The sequence below is a fragment of the Microdochium trichocladiopsis genome (assembly GCF_020744255.1).
Source record: "Microdochium trichocladiopsis strain MPI-CAGE-CH-0230 chromosome Unknown B0I36scaffold_7, whole genome shotgun sequence".
Taxonomy (NCBI): Eukaryota; Fungi; Ascomycota; class Sordariomycetes; order Xylariales; family Microdochiaceae; genus Microdochium; species Microdochium trichocladiopsis.
The window spans coordinates 2010873-2030645 of record NW_025763550.1 but is presented as its reverse complement, the minus strand read 5'-3'; the positions used below and the strand labels follow the sequence as shown (position 1 = coordinate 2030645).

At 55.5% G+C, this 19773-nt stretch overlaps 6 protein-coding genes across 6 annotated transcripts; 3 read left to right on the top strand and 3 right to left on the bottom strand.

Annotated features, from left to right (window-relative positions):
- Positions 1 to 21: 21 nt before the first annotated feature.
- B0I36DRAFT_375494 (histidinol dehydrogenase-domain-containing protein) lies at positions 22 to 2747 on the top strand (the record flags this gene model as incomplete). Its single annotated transcript, XM_046160371.1, has 2 exons — positions 22 to 2461; positions 2557 to 2747. The coding sequence occupies 2 exons, from the start codon at positions 22 to 24 to the stop codon at positions 2745 to 2747; spliced, it is 2631 nt and encodes an 876-aa protein (XP_046010600.1).
- A 1259-nt stretch (positions 2748 to 4006) lies between these two features.
- Positions 4007 to 5689, top strand: B0I36DRAFT_327954 (uncharacterized protein). The gene is made up of 4 exons (XM_046154532.1): positions 4007 to 4798; positions 4858 to 4895; positions 4985 to 5133; positions 5197 to 5689. Exons 1-4 carry the CDS (start codon positions 4399 to 4401, stop codon positions 5423 to 5425), a joined length of 816 nt encoding a protein of 271 aa, XP_046010599.1. The 5' UTR covers positions 4007 to 4398; the 3' UTR covers positions 5426 to 5689.
- Positions 5690 to 6298: 609 nt separating this feature from the next.
- Positions 6299 to 9726, bottom strand: B0I36DRAFT_423554 (kinesin light chain 1). The gene is given in 6 exon segments (XM_046162257.1): positions 6299 to 6680; positions 6700 to 7050; positions 7477 to 8193; positions 8241 to 8867; positions 8919 to 9507; positions 9553 to 9726. 6 exon segments carry the CDS (start codon positions 9661 to 9663, stop codon positions 6637 to 6639), a joined length of 2439 nt encoding a protein of 812 aa, XP_046010598.1. The 5' UTR covers positions 9664 to 9726; the 3' UTR covers positions 6299 to 6636.
- A 1464-nt stretch (positions 9727 to 11190) lies between these two features.
- Positions 11191 to 13601, bottom strand: B0I36DRAFT_143622 (uncharacterized protein). The gene is made up of 2 exons (XM_046148410.1): positions 11475 to 13601; positions 11191 to 11384 (listed from the first exon to the last, which is right to left on the bottom strand). Exons 1-2 carry the CDS (start codon positions 13461 to 13463, stop codon positions 11346 to 11348), a joined length of 2028 nt encoding a protein of 675 aa, XP_046010597.1. The 5' UTR covers positions 13464 to 13601; the 3' UTR covers positions 11191 to 11345.
- Positions 13602 to 14202: 601 nt separating this feature from the next.
- B0I36DRAFT_143626 (cytochrome b-245 heavy chain subunit beta) lies at positions 14203 to 16794 on the bottom strand. Its single transcript, XM_046148411.1, has 5 exons — positions 16450 to 16794; positions 16126 to 16380; positions 15652 to 16061; positions 14766 to 15584; positions 14203 to 14694 (listed from the first exon to the last, which is right to left on the bottom strand). Exons 1-5 carry the CDS (start codon positions 16548 to 16550, stop codon positions 14618 to 14620), a joined length of 1662 nt encoding a protein of 553 aa, XP_046010596.1. The 5' UTR covers positions 16551 to 16794; the 3' UTR covers positions 14203 to 14617.
- A 997-nt stretch (positions 16795 to 17791) lies between these two features.
- Positions 17792 to 18241, top strand: B0I36DRAFT_351282 (uncharacterized protein; the record flags this gene model as incomplete). Its single annotated transcript, XM_046156995.1, has 1 exon — positions 17792 to 18241. One exon carries the CDS (start codon positions 17792 to 17794, stop codon positions 18239 to 18241), a length of 450 nt encoding a protein of 149 aa, XP_046010595.1.
- Between the last annotated feature and the right edge of the window lie 1532 nt (positions 18242 to 19773).

Here is a 19773-nt window from a genome sequence, read left to right as displayed (position 1 = left end):
GACAGTATCGCCATCAGCACCATGGAGACGACACTACCTCTCCCGTTCCTCATTTCGGTTGCGGTGCCACCGGGGCTCGCAAACTCCGAGGGCCTCTCCCGCGACGAGGTCTCTTGCTTAGGAGCCGTCTTCTTCGACGCGACAAGCCAGAACCTCCCGAAGCTTCTCAACCTGCTCCGCCAGCACAATGCCTCATTCCACACCTTCTTCGACGCCACAAACCTCGAGTCCAGAGACGACGTGGTTTCCCTGCTTGACCACGGCGCGCGAAAAGTCTTCGTCCAGCCCGAGCAGTTGGCCAACTTCACAGATTTCGGGTCCCGAGTCGCCCCCGTGGTGACCGACCTCAAGCAGATATCGGCCGGTGCCGAAAGCGGAGTGCTTATCAAGGATGTCGACCCCAAGTCTGCCGATTTTGCCAGCCTCGTGGAAGCAAGCAAAGACGCCAAGATCTCGACCCTTTTCGTCCGTGCGACCGAGGGCTCATCGTCCGATGAACTTGTCGCGGCGAGCTCCCAGCTTGTTTCCGCGGTACTGATCATTCCATCCACAAGATTGACAGTCAAGAAGGAAGAGATGGGGTCCAAGGTCTACGTGCCGAGTCTGCTTGCTCGCAACTGGAAATCTGATCGGGCCGATGGTCTCATTCCGACGGTGGTTTGCGACGAGAGGGGAATTGCCCTAGGCCTCGTGTACAGCAGCCAGGAGAGCGTGGGAGAGTCGATCAAGACCCAGACTGGCGTCTACCAAAGTCGCAAGCGGGGCTTGTGGTACAAAGGTGCCAGCTCAGGCGATACTCAAGAACTCGTCAGGATCAGCTTGGACTGCGATAACGATGCGCTCAAGTTCATTGTCAAGCAGAAGGGCCGTTTCTGCCATCTCGAGCAGTTTGGCTGCTTCGGCGAACTGAAGGGCATCTCGAAGCTTGAACAGACCCTGATTTCGAGGAAGAAGTCGGCGCCGGAGGGCTCCTACACAAAGAGGCTGTTCTCCGATGAGAAACTCCTCAGAGCAAAGATCATGGAGGAAGCAGAAGAATTATGTGATGCCAAGTCGCCCGAGGATGTTGCCTTTGAGGCTGCTGATCTCATCTATTTCGCCCTCACCAAGGCCATTGGTGCTGGGGTCACCCTCGCCGACATCGAGAACAACCTCGATGCCAAGAGCCTGAAGGTTAAGAGGAGGCCTGGCAACGCTAAGGGCCAGTGGGCTGCGAAGGAGGGTATCGCCAATGGTCCTGCAGAAGACGCCAAAGAGGCTGCCAAGGCATCGACAGTACCTTTGACATCCGAGCCTGCAGCCGAAAAGCATACCGCCCCAGATTCCGATAAGATTGTGATGAAGAGGATCGACGTTTCGCAATCCAGCGAGGCGGACGTGTCCGCAGCTCTCAAACGGCCTTCGCAAAAGTCTGCCGACGCCATTCTGAACATTGTCACGCCTATCATCAATGACATCCGTGAGAACGGAGACAAGGCCCTCCTCTCCTACACCCACAAATTCGAGAAGGCGACCTCATTGACATCCCCAGTCCTTCGAGCGCCGTTTCCCAAGGAGATGATGAACCTTCCGGCTGAGACCATCAAGGCCATTGATGTTTCCTTTGAGAACATTCGCAAGTTTCATGCCGCACAAAAGGAAGAGAAGCCTCTTCAGGTTGAGACGATGCCAGGCGTTGTCTGTAGCAGATTCTCGAGGCCTATTGAGCGGGTTGGTCTGTACGTGCCCGGCGGTACTGCAGTCTTGCCCAGCACTGCGCTGATGCTGGGTGTGCCTGCTATGGTCGCCGGATGCCACAAGATCGTCCTGGCTTCGCCCCCCCGCGCGGACGGTAGCATCACCCCAGAAATTGTCTATGTCGCACACAAGGTTGGTGCTGAGAGTATCGTGTTGGCTGGCGGTGCCCAGGCCGTGGCTGCCATGGCCTACGGAACTGAAAGTGTTACCAAGGTGGACAAGATCCTTGGTCCTGGCAACCAGTTCGTAACTGCCGCCAAGATGTTTGTGAGCAACGATACCAACGCTGGGGTAAGCATTGACATGCCGGCTGGCCCGTCCGAGGTCCTTGTCATTGCGGACCGTGACGCCAACCCTGCCTTTGTCGCTTCCGATCTGCTCTCGCAAGCAGAGCACGGTGTCGACAGCCAGGTCATCTGCATTGCCGTTGGCATGGACGAGCAGCACCTGACGGCCCTTGACGACGAGCTGCACAAGCAGGCTATGGCTCTGCCTCGCGTTGACATTGTTAGGGGCTCCATCGCCCACTCAGTGACCATCATTGTCAAGGACATCGAAGAGGCCATGAGGATTAGCAACGACTACGCGCCCGAGCACTTGATCCTGCAGATCAAGGATGCCGAGTCGGTCGTGCCCAAGGTCATGAATGCCGGCAGTGTGTTCATTGGCCAGTGGACCCCCGAGAGTGTTGGCGACTACTCTGCTGGTGTCAACCATTCTCTGCGTAAGTCTTCCCTTGCGTGTATCATCCCTCTGTCGATATGCGCACTGTACACGAGAACACGAAGCTAACAATCTATATTGCCTTGCTTTCTACAGCTACCTACGGATTCGCCAAGCAGTACTCTGGCGTCAACTTGGCGTCATTTGTCAAGCACATTACCAGCTCGAACCTGACGGCGGAGGGATTGAAGAACGTGGGCGACGCGGTCATGCAGCTGGCCAAGGTTGAGGAACTCGAGGCGCACCGGAGAGCAGTCAGCATCAGACTGGCTTCCCTGAATAAATAGACAAGGTTGTGGTCTGGGTGCTGGATGCTTTTGCAACATTGGGTATATATCAGGATGGAAGGGCAAGGATCTGGCTGAGTATGCGGCTGGCTCCGAGGGGTGGTAAAATATTGTCTAGATATAGATGGCGTCAGCTTGTTTACACAAGAAAGACTGGCGTTTGGTGATACTTCTTGGATTTGAATATGCTTGTTCGTATTCAAAGATCTTTGGCTTGAGTGTCGAGCGCGGGATGTTGACAGGCTCGATGACGGCTCACTAGTAGGGACCGTGCACAATCCCTGATTATGCCGCAAGCTGACAGTCGCTTGTGGAATCACTAGGTAAGCCTACCGCCAGGCTACCCATCAAGCCTTGGGACATGGGTGGCGGCAATGGCCAAATCGGGAAGAAGAACCCTTGAGCCAGGATTCGACACCCTTGTACACCATCCGGGAGACATCCGAAATCTTACCAGCAACAACATTGACTATTTTCCAAGCAGCTCGCCACGGATAGAGCAGCCCTTCCTTCGCAAGCCGCGCCGCAGGGAAACCCATTGTTTCCCCACCGTGTCTGGCAGACCGTTGGAAATGTCTCTCTCTAAGGTGAAATGTGAGACCATTGGTCGTGCTGGGGTTCTCCACTTGTCTGGAGCCTGAGCGAGCGGCGCACGGCCGGGCCTTATGATTCCAGCTGGAGATGAAGGGATCTCATGTCGATGCGGCCAAACGCAGGGACGAGCGCACTCATATCGCACGGGACTGATAAGGCTCCGTGGGATGTTGGTCGCGACTAAAGCTCTTTGTGGCTAAGATGTGAGATTCGTGGGAAGATCACGCCGAGGATTTGGAGGACTGGTGACCAGGGCCCCTTGTCGGAGTAAGTGCTGATGGGTTGCTGCAAGGTGCTTCAGCCGCACCAACACCTCTGTTCTGGAGGAACCTAACTCGCCTAGCTAGAGGTGGGTGGTGATGGACACGCCAGACTGCCTGCGTAAGTTGTCAAGGCTGAAGGGCTCGGATATGTATTTGTTGGGCCAAGGGCCGACGATCGACACAAAGAGGCAAAGAGGCAGTCAGGCAGGCAGGACTTGTGGTGTTCCGGACTGCGTGATGATGGGCGGGCGGGCAAGGACTTTGCAGGTTGACAACACACACCCTGGCTGGTGTGGAGGGAGGTCAGCAGCATGGTGGAGATGGGATGGCGCTGGTGCCACTGTTTGCTTATAATAGATGCGGGGCGGACGGCATGGCGCAGGGAAGCCACCAACGCAAAACATCAGCCAACAGTGGTGGGTGCACTGCCAAACACGGGCTTGGTGAACAGCCTCGATGGCTTGCTCGAAGAGGCAGACGGTACCAGGCCAAGGGCGAGTGGCCGACCGTGTGATGTCAGCGCGCTGCGGTCAGCATCGCTGCCATATCGAGATGCCTGGCCGGCCTCACATGCATCTGCATGCCTCTCTCTGCATGCGAGCTATCTAGCTAGTCCTTGACCATGCAGCCATTCTAACAAGACCAACACGCTGCCGCCTCTCCGTCTGCTCGACGAGGCTCTTGAGTTTGGTGTGCTGTGTCCTGCTAACACGTCCGTTTCTTCCTGTTGTGTCCCCCACTCTCGCTCCCGGCCGTGCTTGCTCGCCGCGCACCACACCATCTCGTCCTCGTGGATGCCCCGTCGCTGTCTCGCTTCCTCCCGGCTGTCACCTCCCCGATACAACTTTGATCCTCTCTGCGCCCACCCGCATATCTTTGTATATTGTTTCTCCCGATCCAGCTCGCTGGCCTCTACTTTTCGATACAAAGAAGCGTGTCATCCTAGCAGCATGGTCGTCCTCGCCAGGCCACTGCTGCTCCTCGCGGCTGCGACATCAGCCATATCCACCGTCTGGGCCCAGACGACAACCTCCTTTTCGACAAGCTCGTTTTCGACAAGCGCATCGACTACGACCTCGACGAGGACCCCGACAACGACTTCATCGCGGCCGCCCGCCACCATCACGGTCAAGGTCGGCCTCCAGCATGACTTCCAGCCCGATGTCATCACCGCCAGGAAGGGCGACGTGATACGTATGTCGACCATTCACGCTGAGCAGCATGAAGAGCGGCTGACATATCTTCGGCAACAGACTTCGATTTCTACCCTCGTAACCATAGTGTGGTTCGCGTGCGTATATCCTCGCCTGTCCTTCTTTTACAGGGCCACGAGTCGACACACTGCTTTGTGGAGCAACTTGTGTTAACTCTCCTCTCTAGGCGGCCTTCAAGAACCCTTGTATCCCATACAACCTCGTCTATCCCGGCAGCGACCTTTTCTTCAGTGGACCCAAGGAGTCACAGCCCGGCCAAACGCCTCCCACCTGGGAACTCACCGTCAATGACACCTCACCGACGTTTTTCTATTGGTATGTAGTTTCGAACTCTCAGACTGATAATGACCTGCTGATTATTCTGACTCTGTGACACAGCTCTGCCCCGGGTTCCTGCATTGATTGGGCGATGATTGGTGTGATCAATCCGGTGAGATATGCCTTGTGTCTCCAGAAGCTTCCATATTCAAGTTTGATCTCTGACTTTTACCCAGAATGGCACGCACAATCTCGAAATCCAGAAGCAGTACCAGGAAGCAGCAACCTTTCAGCTGAGTCCCGGAGAGGCCTTTCCAGACGAAGCCTCGCCACCAGTCAATCCGAATGACCCAAGCACGACGCCGACAGCGACAGCGACTCCGCCCTCGAACAGCGGCTCGAGCTCAGGCCCGGCCTTATCAGCTGGCGCCATCGCGGGCATTGCTATCGGAGGTGCTGCTGTTCTCATCATCGCTATCGCCCTCATCTATGTATGTGGTCGAAAGGGAGGTATCGAGAAGGGCTACAGGCGCAGCACCCTAGCGCCTACGACACCAGCGTCCATGGGCGTAGCCTTACCCCCCAAGAGTTCTCCTCCGCCGAGTTCTCCGTACGGAGCACGAAGCGATACTTGGAGGTCCTCGGTGGCGCCGAGCCAAGCGCCGAGCCACTTCAGTCCAAATCTGGCAAGCCCTCACAATTCGTTTATGGGCCAGCCAGGCTATGGCCCGCAACAAGGATACGGGTTTGCGGCGCAGCATACAGGACACTCTGCGGAGTTGGCAACGGCATAGTAAGTGTGGTCATATTGTCCACGATCATTTGCAGTTCTCGCGGCTGACGCTTGGGTGCTAGTGATCCTCCATATTCTCCTCCACCACCACAGCCTCCTATTGAGCTTCCGGGCAATCCTCACTCCGGCCATAGAGAATATTGATTGGCTGGGCTGCGATGCTGGAGGATAAATCTGGGGCTCAATTGGAATGTATGGGGTTCGTCTATATCAATCAGCACACTTTGTGGCATTTACATGGCGTTTAGTATATCCAAGAGACACACCAACCCGCCGGGGATGGGCGAGATACATGCAATGTTGTTCTGCCACTATGACTGTCTAGTAATTTAAGAATTTGAGCAAACACAAATCAATATTGATGCCTTCACTAGCTGTCCATTCTTCGCCGCATCATAGGGAACATCACCACTTCGGCTCGGGGAGAGTGTTCTCAGTGGTCGAACATGACGACGCAGGGTAGCTTTGTGACAACCTAGAGTAAGATAGAGATAGTTTCCACCCCGCAGCGCATTTCCCCTCGCAGCAATCATTCAATTCCGACTCAACCCCAAAATTGTGTCCCACTATGGACGCCTGCGTGCGTATGTTATCGACCACCAAATGCTATGCAACTGACAAGAGAGCAGCAATTCCATCAGTCGCTCCCTTCGTGATACTGAACTGAAATCATGAGGAAACACGGTCCAGTATATGACATCCTGCTGACCTTTTCTACTTCATAAGAAGACTCAGGGCCCGCTTCAGCTTGTCTCGTCGCCGCGTCTTCAACACCCAAGGTAGTGTTGGATTTGCCAAACGTTGGTCATCACTTGTCGTGACATTGACACGTCCCAAAACTTTCTCGAATCCATGAAACGCCCGCATATGCAGCTCCTCTGCCTCGCCTAGCTTTCCCTGGTTAGCGTAAAGCACGCTAAGGTTGTGGACCGTCGTAAGTGTTGATGTATGATCCGGTCCAAGTGCCTTCTCTTTCCCATTGAGCGCTCGCAAGTACATCTTCTCGGCCTCGCCCAGCTTTCCCTGATTAGAGTAAAGCACACCAAGGTTTTGGACCGTCGTAAGCGTTGATTTATGATCCGGTCCAAGTGCCTTCTCTTTCCCATCGAGCGCTCGCAAGTACATCTTCTCGGCCTCGCCTAGCTTACCCTGATTTCTATAAAGGTTTCCAATATTGTTAACTACATCAAGTGTTGATGTATGATCCGGTCCAAGTGCCATTTCGTACCTATCGAGCGCCCGTAAGTACATCTTCTCGGCCTCGCCTAATTTGCCCTGATCTAAATAAAGGTTCCCAAGGTTACGGACTGCATTGAGTGTTGATATATGATCCGGTCCAAGTGCCTTCTCTTTTCCATCGAGCGCCCGTAAGTACATCTTCTCGGCCTCGCCTAGTCTTCTCTGATGAGAGTAAAGGTTCCCAATACTGAGGACTGTATTGAGTGTTGATATGTGATCCGGTCCAAGTGCCTCCTCGTACCCATGGAGCGCTCGCAAGTACATCTTCTCGGCCTCGCCTAGCCTTTGCTGATGCGAGTAAATGATCCCAAGGTTGTGAACTGTATCGAGTATCGATGTGTGATCCGGTCCCAGTGCCTTCTCTTTACCATCGAGGGCTAGCAAGTACATCTTCTCGGCCTCGCCCAGCTTTCCCTGGTCAGAATAAAGAAGGCCCAGAGAATGGCAGGCCCAACCTGGAGGAATATCGTTCTCGTCTAGTGTTGAGTAAGACCGAGTCGCGTGCGGTATTAGCCGCTTCTGAAGAAGCCAATATTCAGCTTCCGCGTGCCCTGGAACCTGCGACGCGACGCTCTCAACTGCAAGCCGATTCAACCAGCGATCCCGCTCTTCATTCAATACATGGACTGTCCAAGAATGCAGACAACCATGTATACTGTACCCTTGTGGCTGTTGGAACATGGTTGTGGGCTCGACAAGGCCGTAGTCGTGGAGGACGCCCATCGCATCATTGAAGATAAGCTCTTCCGAGAGCTGCCTCATCCATGCGGGGCCGGTTGAGCTTACAGCGCGAAGAAGCTGAAACCATACGTCTTCGTTGTTGAAGTAGGCCCACCACCGGAGTAGATACGCTGCAAGTGGGCTTTGTGCTTGAACATGCTCATACGACAGCTGCCATGTCGAACTTAATGTGCGTTCAGCGTAGGATCCGAGATGCAGATTGCTGGTAACTCTGGCCCATGATTCTCGATAGTAGCGAAGATAGTCGCGTGTGCTGATCGGGACGCGCTTCAAATATGCTCCAGCCGTAGCCAGAGCAAGAGGAAGGCCGTCCAGTTCTCGCACAAGGTCTTGTGCATAGCAATCTGAAACAACGTCAGTCGTTGGAAATGGACTGGATCGAGATTCTTACCATCTTGTAAGCCACTCCGGCCAGATGCCTTTGACAATATCTGTAGACTCTCGTGTTGGGATTCGAGTTTCTCAAGTCGAATGTGATGTCCTATGTCGATTTGAGACAGGCGTGTTGTGATAACTATGGAGCCCTGATGTGCCGTCGGAAGAAACTGGTGGATGTCAACCGCTGCATCGGCTTTGCGCCCTGCAATCTTTGGGTTGTCGTAGTTATCATACACAATGAGCCATCTGGTGTTGCCTGTCAAGCTAAGCCACGCTTTCACGGCTTGAACAATCTTGTCGTGGTCTTGCTGCAGGTTCAGTCCCTTGAGGCTGTCGACATTGGCATTCTGTTCCAGGATCTGCGCTGCGATCCTAGCGAAGCTCTGCTGGATGGACGCTTCATCTTTGATATTCAACCAGAAGATCGCCGAGTACTCCTCCCGATATCGTTTGATATATGTCGCAGCGAGCTGTGTCTTGCCAATGCCGCCAAGGCCATGGAGCACGACGGTGCGACGGCTTCCGTCCGAGCACAGCATTCTTCGCATCTCGGCTATCTCTCCATCTCTTGCTACGAAATGTGGAGACTCGGGGACGCCAGAAAGGCTGAAGCTGATCGAAAAGTTGTTGTAGTGAGTGCCTAACTGCATTAGTCAATATAATTCCTCTCTGTTGCTTGGCTGTTTCTTACCTTTCACTGATTTCTGGACCTCTTCTCGCAACCTTCTTTGTGCTTGTTCACGACCCTCGCCATAGATGAGTGGTATATAAACGCCAAATATCCCAAGCAGCGAGTATGCCATGTCTTCCTCATACTTTGTCTCCCGGTTGCGGACCCATGCCTCGCGTTCGGAAGTCGTAAACTCAGATAATGGTGCATTCCGTAAAGCTCTGGCAGGAATCCCTGTCACGTCGCGTATAACAGCCTCCAGCGACCTCTTGTCGCCTAGGAAGACTCCTTCCTTTGAGTAGAACTCGACAATCTGCGGGGCGATGAGCTCCTGCAGTGTCCAGCCCCGCGTGAACCACCGACTGCCTCGGAAGGCGGCCTCCCACGACATCACGCCCAGCTGCTGACTGGAGGCCGAAGGACAGGAGACGTCGGACAGGAACACGTAGCATCTTTCCGCGCTACGATACCACCTGAACATGCTGTTGATTGCAGTCTGGAGTTCGATAGCGTCAGATTTGTCGATACAACAGGTGTCTACCCAGAAATGCTGCAGGCCATGTCGCTGGGCCTGATCGGCGCAGAATTGGATCTTTCTGTAGCCGATTTTCTGTTGCCAGTCATCCAAGCTCGTTTGTACATCAGCTTAGATAACCTCGTCGGCGCCCCAAGTGTGGGAAAGAATTGCGTAGGGGGGTGCGCTGTCGGCGGGCAGATCCGCCGTAAATGTGTATTTGTTGGCTTCATCTCGTTGTAGTAGCCGCATTGAAGGAGATGACTGATGACAGTAGGGTTTCCTGGTCGGAATGAGAAAGATATTCGGTGTTCGGAGGTCCCGCGTCAAGGTCATATGGGATACAAAGAAGCAGGCATCAGCATTATCAGGGCAGGATATCGGGCGGCCTCTAAGCGCCAACACAAGGCTGATTGTGCGGGGTACCAACATGCCACTTTCACAGTGAGGCAGACTTGTCACTCACCTGTGATGCTACAGTATACTGTGCATATGCAATATGCCTTTGCCTCATACACTCTGGAGCGCCCGCTTTTGAATTATTAGCAGTACAAAGAGATGCACGTGGGCCTTACTGTTTAGTGTAAATCAAGGGGTTACATAGTGCTACTGAATCTACGCTCAGGGCGCGGCGGAGTCTTCAACCTTCATACATTTGACGAACACTGATCGCGGTCACCACTGTAGCAGCCATTTCATGTCAAGTTGTTTTCTCACAGGAAGCATGCAGTGGAGCATTCTGGCGTCCACTTCGCAAGGTGTCTGGCAACAAAGCGTACGGACACAGCATTGTATCCCGGAAGAGAGTGCAAAGCGCTGGACCAACACCTTTGTGACCCACCTCCTCACTTTGCGTGGTTGGACGCAGCTCGCGCCCATATCCTAGGTCTCTTGTGAGAAAAGCAATAGAGCTAATTATGGCAATGGCCAACCAACATCACGACCTTGGGGTTCCACATGTCCCGATCGGGAAGGAGGGGCCGATCCTCCACCTCGTCTCGCCCATTTAGCATGCTCTCATGCACCGAGCTTCGATAGAATCAATTCTGGAATTTCACGCGGTGTGCTTTGTGTTGAAGGCTGGTTGGAAATCCTGGACATCTCAGGTTTATTTTTTTGCCGTTTATTTATGCCGCAGCTGGCTTTTCTAGAACGTTTCTTGAACTTTCCTTGTTGCGTGGCCCCCAGCTAACTCTGACAACCTTCCACATGGTTTGTCCTGGGTTGTCTCTGTCACTATCATCGAGCACGGCTCGAGCCTTCAGTCGTGGGCTACTGTATTCATGACCCATTTGACTTACCCGTGTGCAACGCAATTGCCTGATTGGAAACCCTCCGACCGAGCACACAGCACACGGCGTACTGCCGATTGTCATCCCAGAGCAAAACAGCGGTGCTTAATTCCAGTACATCACGAGCGCCAGCACAAACACAAGCACGGCCATTTACTACCAACTGTCTTGGGGTGCCAGGCTGAGGTATGGGGGCCAGTCATCTCAGGAAAGTTCCATGTAAGTGGCTTGGGACGTGATCAATACGCCATCCGCACAACAGGCATGGGTAGCGCATCGCTAGAAGCTTTCCTGCTCAATCGCTCTCCTATTCCATGGACCTCCCAAGCCTAAACCCCATTGCGGAGTCGCAGAAATCGCGTCTAGACCGTCTATAACCATCCCGGACTGTCCGCGGCCCCTGATGCGTCCCCCTGCACCGGCTCCGAACCTAAGAATCAGAAACAGAAGCAACACCCACCCGAATCACGGTACGTGCTACTGCCAGACTGATAGTTCTGCTGAACCAATTCGTCATCGGTTTGCACTGCCGGCTGATGGACGGAGATCCAGATCTAAGGAACACAGCTCCTGAAACACCAGTGTGATTTGCTTTGTCCGCAAACACAAAAAGAAATTTCTCAAAACCTCGTAGGACTGGTGTCAACCCTTGGGGATAAGCAGAGCCTGCATCCGAAACCCCTAAAAAACAACGCAAGCCCAACCTGTTAGCCGAAACTACCAATACTGAGGAAGAAGAACAAAAGGGGAAAGACGGTCAAGAGAACTTACGTCAAACACGGCGCTCACCGTCGCAAACCGCGCTCCCTCCCCGCCGCCGTTCACCTTGATTGGATATGACCCGAAGCTCCCCGACTCGCCTGCCCAGGAGAGGTACTCAGACTCCATGGCGCCGCCGACAATGAGTGCGAGCCCACGGAAGCCGCACTCGTCGACAGCAATGTGGAAGCCTTGGAGCAGACCGGGAGTGCTGTTCTTGCCGCTATTGGTTCGGGTGCTGCTGCTAGTTATGACGAGTGCCGCTTCTTGCGGAGTGTTGCTGCCACGCCGGCGCGGGACATGTAAGACTGTCCGGTCTGTTGACCTGAGGGCCACATAGCCTAAAGTGACCACATTGTCGCCATCTAACATAAGACTTTCGTCCCCGGTCTTGTCTTTGGTCCCCCAGACACTATATGGTCCAGCTTCGCCTTCCCTTTGTCCAAGAACAAAGCTCAACCCCGTGATGTACCGCACGTCAAAGAACTCGACAATAGAGACAACAACGCTCTCGACCATTCTGTCTGGCGGGATCTGAATCTCCGCCCTCGTCACCCGGCGGCCCATGTCTCCCCAGGATTCTGGGTTGAGCTGCTTGACCGTCGTCACCGTCCTCCAACCCTCACGATCGCCGCGACGACGAGGGCCACCACCACCGGTATCTCTGTTGTTCTCTTCCTCACCAAATACGTGGCCCCATCCACCACCACCATCCCAGGTCTGCCAGAACCCTGGACCCGAGAAGACGACTCTCCCCAGGACCTCTTCTGCTAATCTATTGCTGCCGACAGCCTCGACAGCCCGGGCCAGGGGCCGAACCGTCTGCCGCCATATGCGCAACCGGTTCTTCTCCCCGAGGCACACCTGATTCAGCCTCAGCCTGCTCTGCATGAACTTGTATAGGGCGTGCCAATCCAGTCCGAGCCTGCGGCTCGGGCCGAGAAGGAACCCATCAAAGATGACCTCGAGCTCCCGGCCAGGCCAGAAGCGACTCGAGAAAAAATACTGCGTCAGCGGTGTAGCAGCCATGGAGCGTGAGGCGAGACGTAATTGGCAGACGTCGGCCGAGGAGAGGGTGGTAAGGATCATCTCTCTGATTTCGAGGGGCAGAATAGTGAATGGATCGTCGACTGTCACTGTTGTCGTGGGCGTTGTTTCCGTAGGAATAGGCGGAGATTCACAGGCAGGAGATATTGCAATACTGCTTGTCGTGAGAAACGTTTCTTCTGGCGGCTCCATCTCGCTGTGGCCATCACGATGACCGTTTCTGACCCCATCCCCAGTAACCGCCTGGCCGCCGCCTCCCACAGAGCTGACCCTGCCCTCACGGTGATACGAGTCCGGCAGAGCCTCGTCGATCCGCAGCCTCGCCATGATGGTCTGCAATTCTGGGACGCGGAACGGATCCGAGTACGTGCTAGGAATCACGAGGTTTGAGTTGCTGCTCAGCAGCACAAAATGCTCTCCGCGAGCCTGGTCCTTGGCAACGCCGAGGTACAGACCGCCATAGTTGTGGCCCCAGTTGGGCAGGTCATACGCGCAAGGGACAGACTGGAGAATCCGCCAGAGTGCACGGATGTCGACTGCCGTGCTCCCCTCACCAGTGCGATCGTCGCCACGACCGCAGCCAGAACCCGCGGAGGCCTGCTCAAGCAGACGCCAGCACGCATCATGAAACACAAACCCCCAGCTGTACTCGGCCTGCTCAGCCTCGGATATGTCTACCGGCGGGGGCCTGATGCCGCGGATGTGCACAAAGTCCGACAGCGGGTTGAGGTCCGGGTCGTTGAACCTTCGGCCAGCGTCGCGCGGGACCGGGGTGGCGAGCTGCGCGGCGTCGTCATGGCGATGGAAGCCGATCCCCGACAGCTGTGGGTTTGTGTCGGCCGGCCCCGTGCAGTACACGGCCCGGCACAGCGACGTCCACGCGGTGTCGGTTGCGCCGAAGCGTGGGCGGATGTATCCGCACAGCCCGCATGTCAGCTTACTTGCTGCCTCCATCAATCAAGCCAAGGAGGGCTGGGCCCCAGAATCTGTCGCCGCCGCCGCTGCCGCCGCCGACGATGACGGGGTGCGTGCCGGGGCTGAGGACAGTGTTGTGGATCGGGATGCCGCCAGGTGTGCTGGGTTGGTTGGTCTTGTCGGCGCCGTGGAGGATGATAAGGGATCTCGGCTGGGCAGACGTCGCTGGATGAGCTGTTCCGAGGAAACGCCTTTGAGAGTGGCTGCAGACGAGCGACAAGACCAGATGCGAATGGCTACCCGCGATGTTGTGACATGCAGCAGGCCAAGGCAGCCACGAAAGGACCCTTTTTCTGGTGGACTGCTCAAATTCAGGCTCAGGGTCTTAGCAGTGACGTAGGCCCGGAGGGCTCCTCCGCCGCTTGTGGACCCTTGCTCCAGCTACGTCCGCTGCGTACTTTACAGCTTTTGGAGGCGGGCCTCGCTCACGAACACCTGGACCGACCGACGTAAGAAAGCACGCAGGGCTAAGCACGCAGGTAAGCACTGCAACCACAATCTACTTGCCCCAAAGAAAACATGGAATCTCTTGACTCTGGACGAACCCCTGGCGCGCCGCATAACCCAAGAGTCTGCCCAGCCCCAGGATGTGAAACTCCAAATGCAGCAGCTGCGCTACCGATGCCTGCCTTGTCAGCTCATGGTCAGCACATTATCTTTCGAGACAAACAGAAGTTGGGGTCGAGTGCGGTCAACGCTTCAGAGAAATCCCCGTGCCGGGGCGGCTTGTGAGTGAACCGAGTCCTCCACCATGATTCCACATCATCAACTCGCATATTACATGGGATGTCCCCCAATCACTGCCATATCGGGTACCAGCCGCTCGGCCAACAGTCGTGGACGCTTGACTCATGTTGTCATTGTTCCTGAATGCAAGAAGGCGGTATTCACGCCAGACTGTCGATAAGATAATTGAACAGTGAAAATCCCCTAACACCTCTGTCCCCATCTCGCTTCCCAAGAAATCCTGCAAACCATGAGCATGATGCAACCATGCCCGTAACCTAATCCTCGCACCAAGTTTCTCTGCACGTGGCACAAATCCGATCCGCAAAGGCCGTGTCTCTAGCATATTTGATCTAGTCTTCCCAAAAAGCCAAACGGACAATGTCTCCAAAGAAAAGCAAACACGCTTAGAAATGCTCCTTCCAGAAGCGGAAGTTGACCTCTTTTGTCGACGCCTTCTTGGCAGCCTTCTTGATATCACGCGCTGAGGACCAACAGAGGTTAGCAAAATGCTCGAAATACCACGTCCGAAGAGCAGACAAGAGGCAGACTTACCAGCTGCAGAAGGACCACAGAAGTAGACACCGACCGTGGTGGTCATGCTGCCCTCGAGGCCGTTGATGTAGGTCCGGTCCAGGATGCCATCACGCATCCCTTCAAACATGCGGCCAAAGTTGGGTCGACCAAAGTTGGTTCGCGACTTGAGCTCCGTCAGCGGGTCGTGGTCGGCGCCAACACTGTTGAGCACAATGTTTTGTTGTGTGTCCATGTCGAGCTTCTGTGTCAGGAAGGTGTGGATCTTGAGGAACTCGACGCCGTTGCTGCCAGGCAGGCGCGCGGCCTCGGTACTCTGCGACTCGAGCGAAGAAAGCAGGGTCTGGAACCACTCGAATGAGCCAGTGTCCTTGCAGACCCAGATGAACTCGATACGGCGCAGGCGCTTGGGCGGGTTCGGGCTCTGGCGCAAGTGCCAAATGTTCTTGAGAATGGCGGCCCACGGCGTCACACCAATACCGGTACCGATGACGACTGCAATCTCGTTCTCGAAGACATCTTCAGCTGGCGCACCATAAGGGCCATCGATACGCAACGTAGGCATCTGTTGACCGTTCTGTAGAGCAACCTCGTACATGCCCATGGGGTCAACGCCATCGTAAAGCTTGGCCTGAGCAGCACCGGCACCGACAGCGTCACCAAGAGCGCGCGTGAAGTCACCAACTTGGCGGACGTGAACAGAGACGTATGGGTCAAAGGGGCACGAGGTGATGGTGAATGGATGCCACTGGTACTTGGAGACGCTGGGAACCTGCAGGAAGAGCCACTGTCCGGCCTTGTACTTGAAGGACGGCTTCTCGAACTGGATCTCGACGACGTCTGGACAAACTAGTGTCAGCTTTTTCATTCCACTGACGATGTTTCAGGATTGCGATGCTCAGCTTACCATATGGATGACGGACCACACGGGTGATCTTGGTCGACTTGGCTGCGCGGATCTCGCGGTACAGGCGTTCGCACAAGTAAAGACCACCAGCCCACAGCTCCCATCTCCAGCCCTGGTAACCGATGCAGTGCTCCCAGAAGAGATCGCCAGCAAAGGGGGAGAATGGGAGGGCCGTGTCACGGACGAAGCAGCCAACAGCGTGAGTGTAAAGGCCGAGTAGGAACGGGATGAACAGGTGGTGCGTGTACCAGAACGTCTCGAACGACTGTTGGCGGATGCGGTGGTGGGCGGTGGTGTACATCATCAACATGCAGAACAACATGATGTGGCCGGTGATGCCTCCGGGCTGTGTGTAGTGGATTTGGATCGCGGTCTCGGGTCTGATCTGCGTCTTCTCGACGTTGAAAAAGCTGCACAAAGGTCTTGTTAGTCTCACACAAGAAGTATGTCTCCAAGGAAATTCGCGCAACCTACTTGACATAATGGGCCGAGACGTGGATAATGGTGAAGACCAGCATCGCATATGCGACCTGTCGATGGAACCAAAGGTTCTCGTCCAGAGGCAAGAACTTGACCTTGGGACGGATCCAGCGCACTAGTGTGCGGCACACCGGAAGCAAGATCAGGGTTCCATCGCAGGCGAGCACCAAACCAGCACCGCGAGAGAGCCACACGGAGAACTTGAGCGTGTTGAGACCGGCCAGACGATCATCGGTCAATTGCTTCCACCTGTGTGCAAAATCGATTAGTACTCTGATCCCCGCCCACCATTAGCGTGCCTAGTGCTGCTGAACGTACCAACCGTAGCCGAACATGAACCAGTGGAAGCCCCAAAACAAGATGTGGAAGAAGATCTTGCTCGCAGTAAACTGCTTCTTGATGAGTGAAAGGACCGCCATTGTTGAATACGAGTAGCTTGGCGACGGTGGGATGGTGTGAGATTTCGGGGCGAAGGCGGTATTAGAAGTCGACCGGCGACAGTGAGAGGTATCGGTTGGATCTGGGCTCGAGGAAACGACTGAGACGGTGTTGAGAACCCGGGCGCGACTGTACTCCCAATGCCAGCTGGATTTTCTCCCGTTCGATTACAAGGCGACGGACCGCGTTGCCAGCATAACAATTATAATCAGAGGCGCAAAAAAAGAGTGACCGAAGCCAGCAGTCGTGGAAGTGAAATCGGGGCGGCCCGAGAGGGAATGAGGAGAAAAAGAGAGAGAGAGAGACGGTGGGATGGTACGTCTCGATCGCCCAGCAATGAGATAAAGAAGGGAGGAGTGTGCGGGCAGCGGCGGGTGAGACCGTGTGATAAAAGAAGATGGCCAGCTGCAAGCAATTGATCCCCTGGGCAGGGTTGAGGGTGGAAAGAGCCAGTCCCGGGCGGGGTGCCACTAATACACGGAGCCGTTCAGATGGAGGAGCCCCTTGGGACTATCAGACCAGGGCTGGCTGCCGATGCGGGTGACGGCTCCTGATTGAAACCGTTGCCGCAATGAGCTGGGGAGGGAGGCTTGAGCCAGAGGACTGGAACGAGGGCCAGTGCCAGCGCCGATCAACGACTGCCGGGCGTGATCGCGTGCTGGAGTCCAGGCTTTGGGACGAGCCTGGAGGCTGCGCAGCAAAGTGCTTCGGCTGCGATCTTTGGATGGAGGCTGACGGGGTCCGAAGGGGTTGCGACAGGGACTGTTTTGTTGTGTGTTTCGGCAGGGGTCTGGTGGTGGTGCTATCGGAGCTGTGGGTATAACAGGACAGGCGAACCTTGCAGGGTCGGGACGTGCTGAAGCGTGCAAGAAGAACGGACGAGGAGGAAACGGCTGCGCGACAGCGACCGTGCTGGCAACTTGTCCGATATTATGTCGTGCAGATGAAGAAAGGATGCAGATCATGAACACGCCGGGCGGCAAGAGTGTAAGTAGCTCCGGGGCGTCTGGTTCTGCGCGCCAGGCCGGCGGAGCTGCTGTGTGATAGCAACTCGAGTTGCTGGCAACCCAGCCCAATCAGAAACAAGCTGCCTAGGCGGGAGCGCCGCATTTCGTCCCCAGAGGCCCGCGCCGGTCGCCCTGCCGGCGGCTCCTGAACGACTGGGATTCGCCGGGCCCTGCGAGTGGGCCACCAAGCACAGCAAATCACAGCGCCCGCTGCTATGCGCCAGGCTCGGATGGCAAGGGGCGTGGTCGTGACTGGGGCTTGTCCTGAAGCACGGCGCTCGGGAACCTTGCACAAGGGCTTCGGCGATGTGGCCGGCCCTCGACTGGGCTGCTTGGCTGCTGCTCCTATTCAGGCACACATGCTGGCTGCAAGGTTCTTGCAGCATTCGGCACCACCGTCAGCCTTGCAGAGATTGTTCCTTGCCCCTGGACTCCACGTTGTCCAGGCCGGAGTCAGGAAAAGCAGTCTGGGCATGCTTCGGGTGCACATTCCATCGTACGTTGTGCAAGCCAGTAGCCGTGGTGTCTTGTGCTTACTGGTATGGGACGACCTGCTGTCAACACCACGGCCCCTGGCTCCCATCGTCCGGTTCCCAAACACTCTGGGGGTCGATCATGGGAAAAAATCGTACGATCGAGCTGTCGAGGCTGCATACAGCGTGTAAATGGCCACAATGCTGTACGACACTGCAGTATTTAACATGCCTCTGCCTCCCCCAGAAATCTGAGCTGATGTTGTCTGATCTTAACGTGGTGCAATTGTCCCAGTTGCTCCCGACAGCGAACACTTCAGATGATGGCTGGCTTGCAGAAGAGAAGCGCCATCAGTCCACAACGCCACTCTCGATGCCGACTGGTAAGTGGCATCAAGGATCGTCGAAGCGCCGCAGCACCAGTCTGCCTTGCAGGCACAACTCGCACAACCTCGACTGCATAACCTGGACGGGCGACACGAGCAACCAATCCTGGAGCAAGGCTCTTGACCAAGTCCAAGCACTTCACGTCACGACTTGAAGCCAGGGCGAACCTCCTGAGAGGGCTTGGTGTGTCCAGAAGAACTTTTGCGAGCTTCAGGTTTGGCATGGCTGTGTTTCTGCAACTCTGCAAGATCAGGAGTTTCCAAAGGCGGCAACACGTTCCCCACCTCCAGGACCTGGTCGTCCCAGACTTGAGACGAGGAGGCTGGCGGTTTCTCCTTTGACCTGGCCTTGTGGAGCCCGGAGCCGCAGGCTTGTCGCATGCTGAAGAACCAGGCGTTTGCAAGTCTCGCCGATCACTCCGCTACTTATATTGTCGACAACGATGTTGAGACGTTTTCAGATGCCCGCAAGGTCCCAAAACTCTTCCTGAAGCGGCTTGCTCGCTAATTGAGAGCTCGGTGGCGGAACCAGCTGTTTGGGTTTTTCGGTTTGACACTGACAAGTCTGTCGCAGCTTCCGTTGAAAGTGGGGAACACACAGCGCCAACGGCCAGAAGCCGGCTTCGTGAAGGAATGCTTCTCCTCCAAATCTACCGGGCTCACGTGCTGCGTGATGTGCATGTAGCAATAAAAGCAAAGCGATACCCCGGATTTCGTGCCAAGTATGGATGCAATGTATGCTATGTTCGGCACCAAACGGCAATGTCTGTCGTCCGTGAGAGAGTGTTGTGGTCGGCTGTGCCTGCGAAGGGTGGATTCCTTGATATCCAGCCGCCGTGCCTGCCGTGCCATTCCAGCTGGCTCACAGGGTGGTGTCGTGTCGCCATATAGATCACGAATTTGTCATTCAAAATGTCACTGCGCGTGCTCGGGACCCAGGCTGTTGCAGAGCTGGACAAGTAATCACTGGCGGGATTGTGGGAGACGCCTGGTAGAAATAGCCTCATGTGCTTGATCTCGAGCGGCGTGACTGGCTGGCGTGAGAAGGACATCAATCACGGCCTAATGATAATGAGTGTCTCTATCATAAACAATGGGCTGTGTCGACTGGGTTGCGACGCCATGGTGGTGATGAGTATGATCTCGAATCACAGGCGTTGCCACGGTGGTCACAGCACAGGAAAATGCTGGGCTACTGCCACCGAGTCATGGCGTCGCGTACGTGATGCGAGCGTCTCTCGCCAGCGCTTGACACGCGCCTGGGTGGGCAAAGCGAAGCAGCCGTGAGCGATGACGAGTCTGGACAGAGCTTGGCGCAGCGACGACTGCTGGTCTGAT

What these genes read in the sequence shown, in the direction of transcription:
- B0I36DRAFT_143622 (XM_046148410.1), bottom strand. Translation starts at nt 13,463, where the DNA reads ATGGAGGCAGCAAGTAAGCTGACATGCGGGCTGTGCGGATACATCCGC. An exon ending in CGGTGAGCGCCGTGTTTGAC is followed by an intron (nt 11,385 to 11,474) that starts GTAAGTTCTCTT and finishes GTTGTTTTTTAG; the next exon opens with GGGTTTCGGATGCAGGCTCT.
- B0I36DRAFT_423554 (XM_046162257.1), bottom strand. Translation starts at nt 9,663, where the DNA reads ATGCGGCTACTACAACGAGATGAAGCCAACAAATACACATTTACGGCG. An exon ending in ACACTTGGGGCGCCGACGAG is followed by an intron (nt 9,508 to 9,552) that starts GTTATCTAAGCT and finishes GACTGGCAACAG; the next exon opens with AAAATCGGCTACAGAAAGAT. An exon ending in GTACTTGCTAGCCCTCGATG is followed by an intron (nt 7,051 to 7,476) that starts GTAAAGAGAAGG and finishes CACTTGATGTAG; the next exon opens with TTAACAATATTGGAAACCTT.
- B0I36DRAFT_327954 (XM_046154532.1), top strand. Translation starts at nt 4,399, where the DNA reads ATGCCCCGTCGCTGTCTCGCTTCCTCCCGGCTGTCACCTCCCCGATAC. An exon ending in CAGGAAGGGCGACGTGATAC is followed by an intron (nt 4,799 to 4,857) that starts GTATGTCGACCA and finishes CTTCGGCAACAG; the next exon opens with ACTTCGATTTCTACCCTCGT. An exon ending in GTAACCATAGTGTGGTTCGC is followed by an intron (nt 4,896 to 4,984) that starts GTGCGTATATCC and finishes TCTCCTCTCTAG; the next exon opens with GCGGCCTTCAAGAACCCTTG.
- B0I36DRAFT_143626 (XM_046148411.1), bottom strand. Translation starts at nt 16,550, where the DNA reads ATGGCGGTCCTTTCACTCATCAAGAAGCAGTTTACTGCGAGCAAGATC. An exon ending in TGTGGTCCGTCATCCATATG is followed by an intron (nt 15,585 to 15,651) that starts GTAAGCTGAGCA and finishes TAGTTTGTCCAG; the next exon opens with ACGTCGTCGAGATCCAGTTC. An exon ending in CTGTGGTCCTTCTGCAGCTG is followed by an intron (nt 14,695 to 14,765) that starts GTAAGTCTGCCT and finishes GTTGGTCCTCAG; the next exon opens with CGCGTGATATCAAGAAGGCT.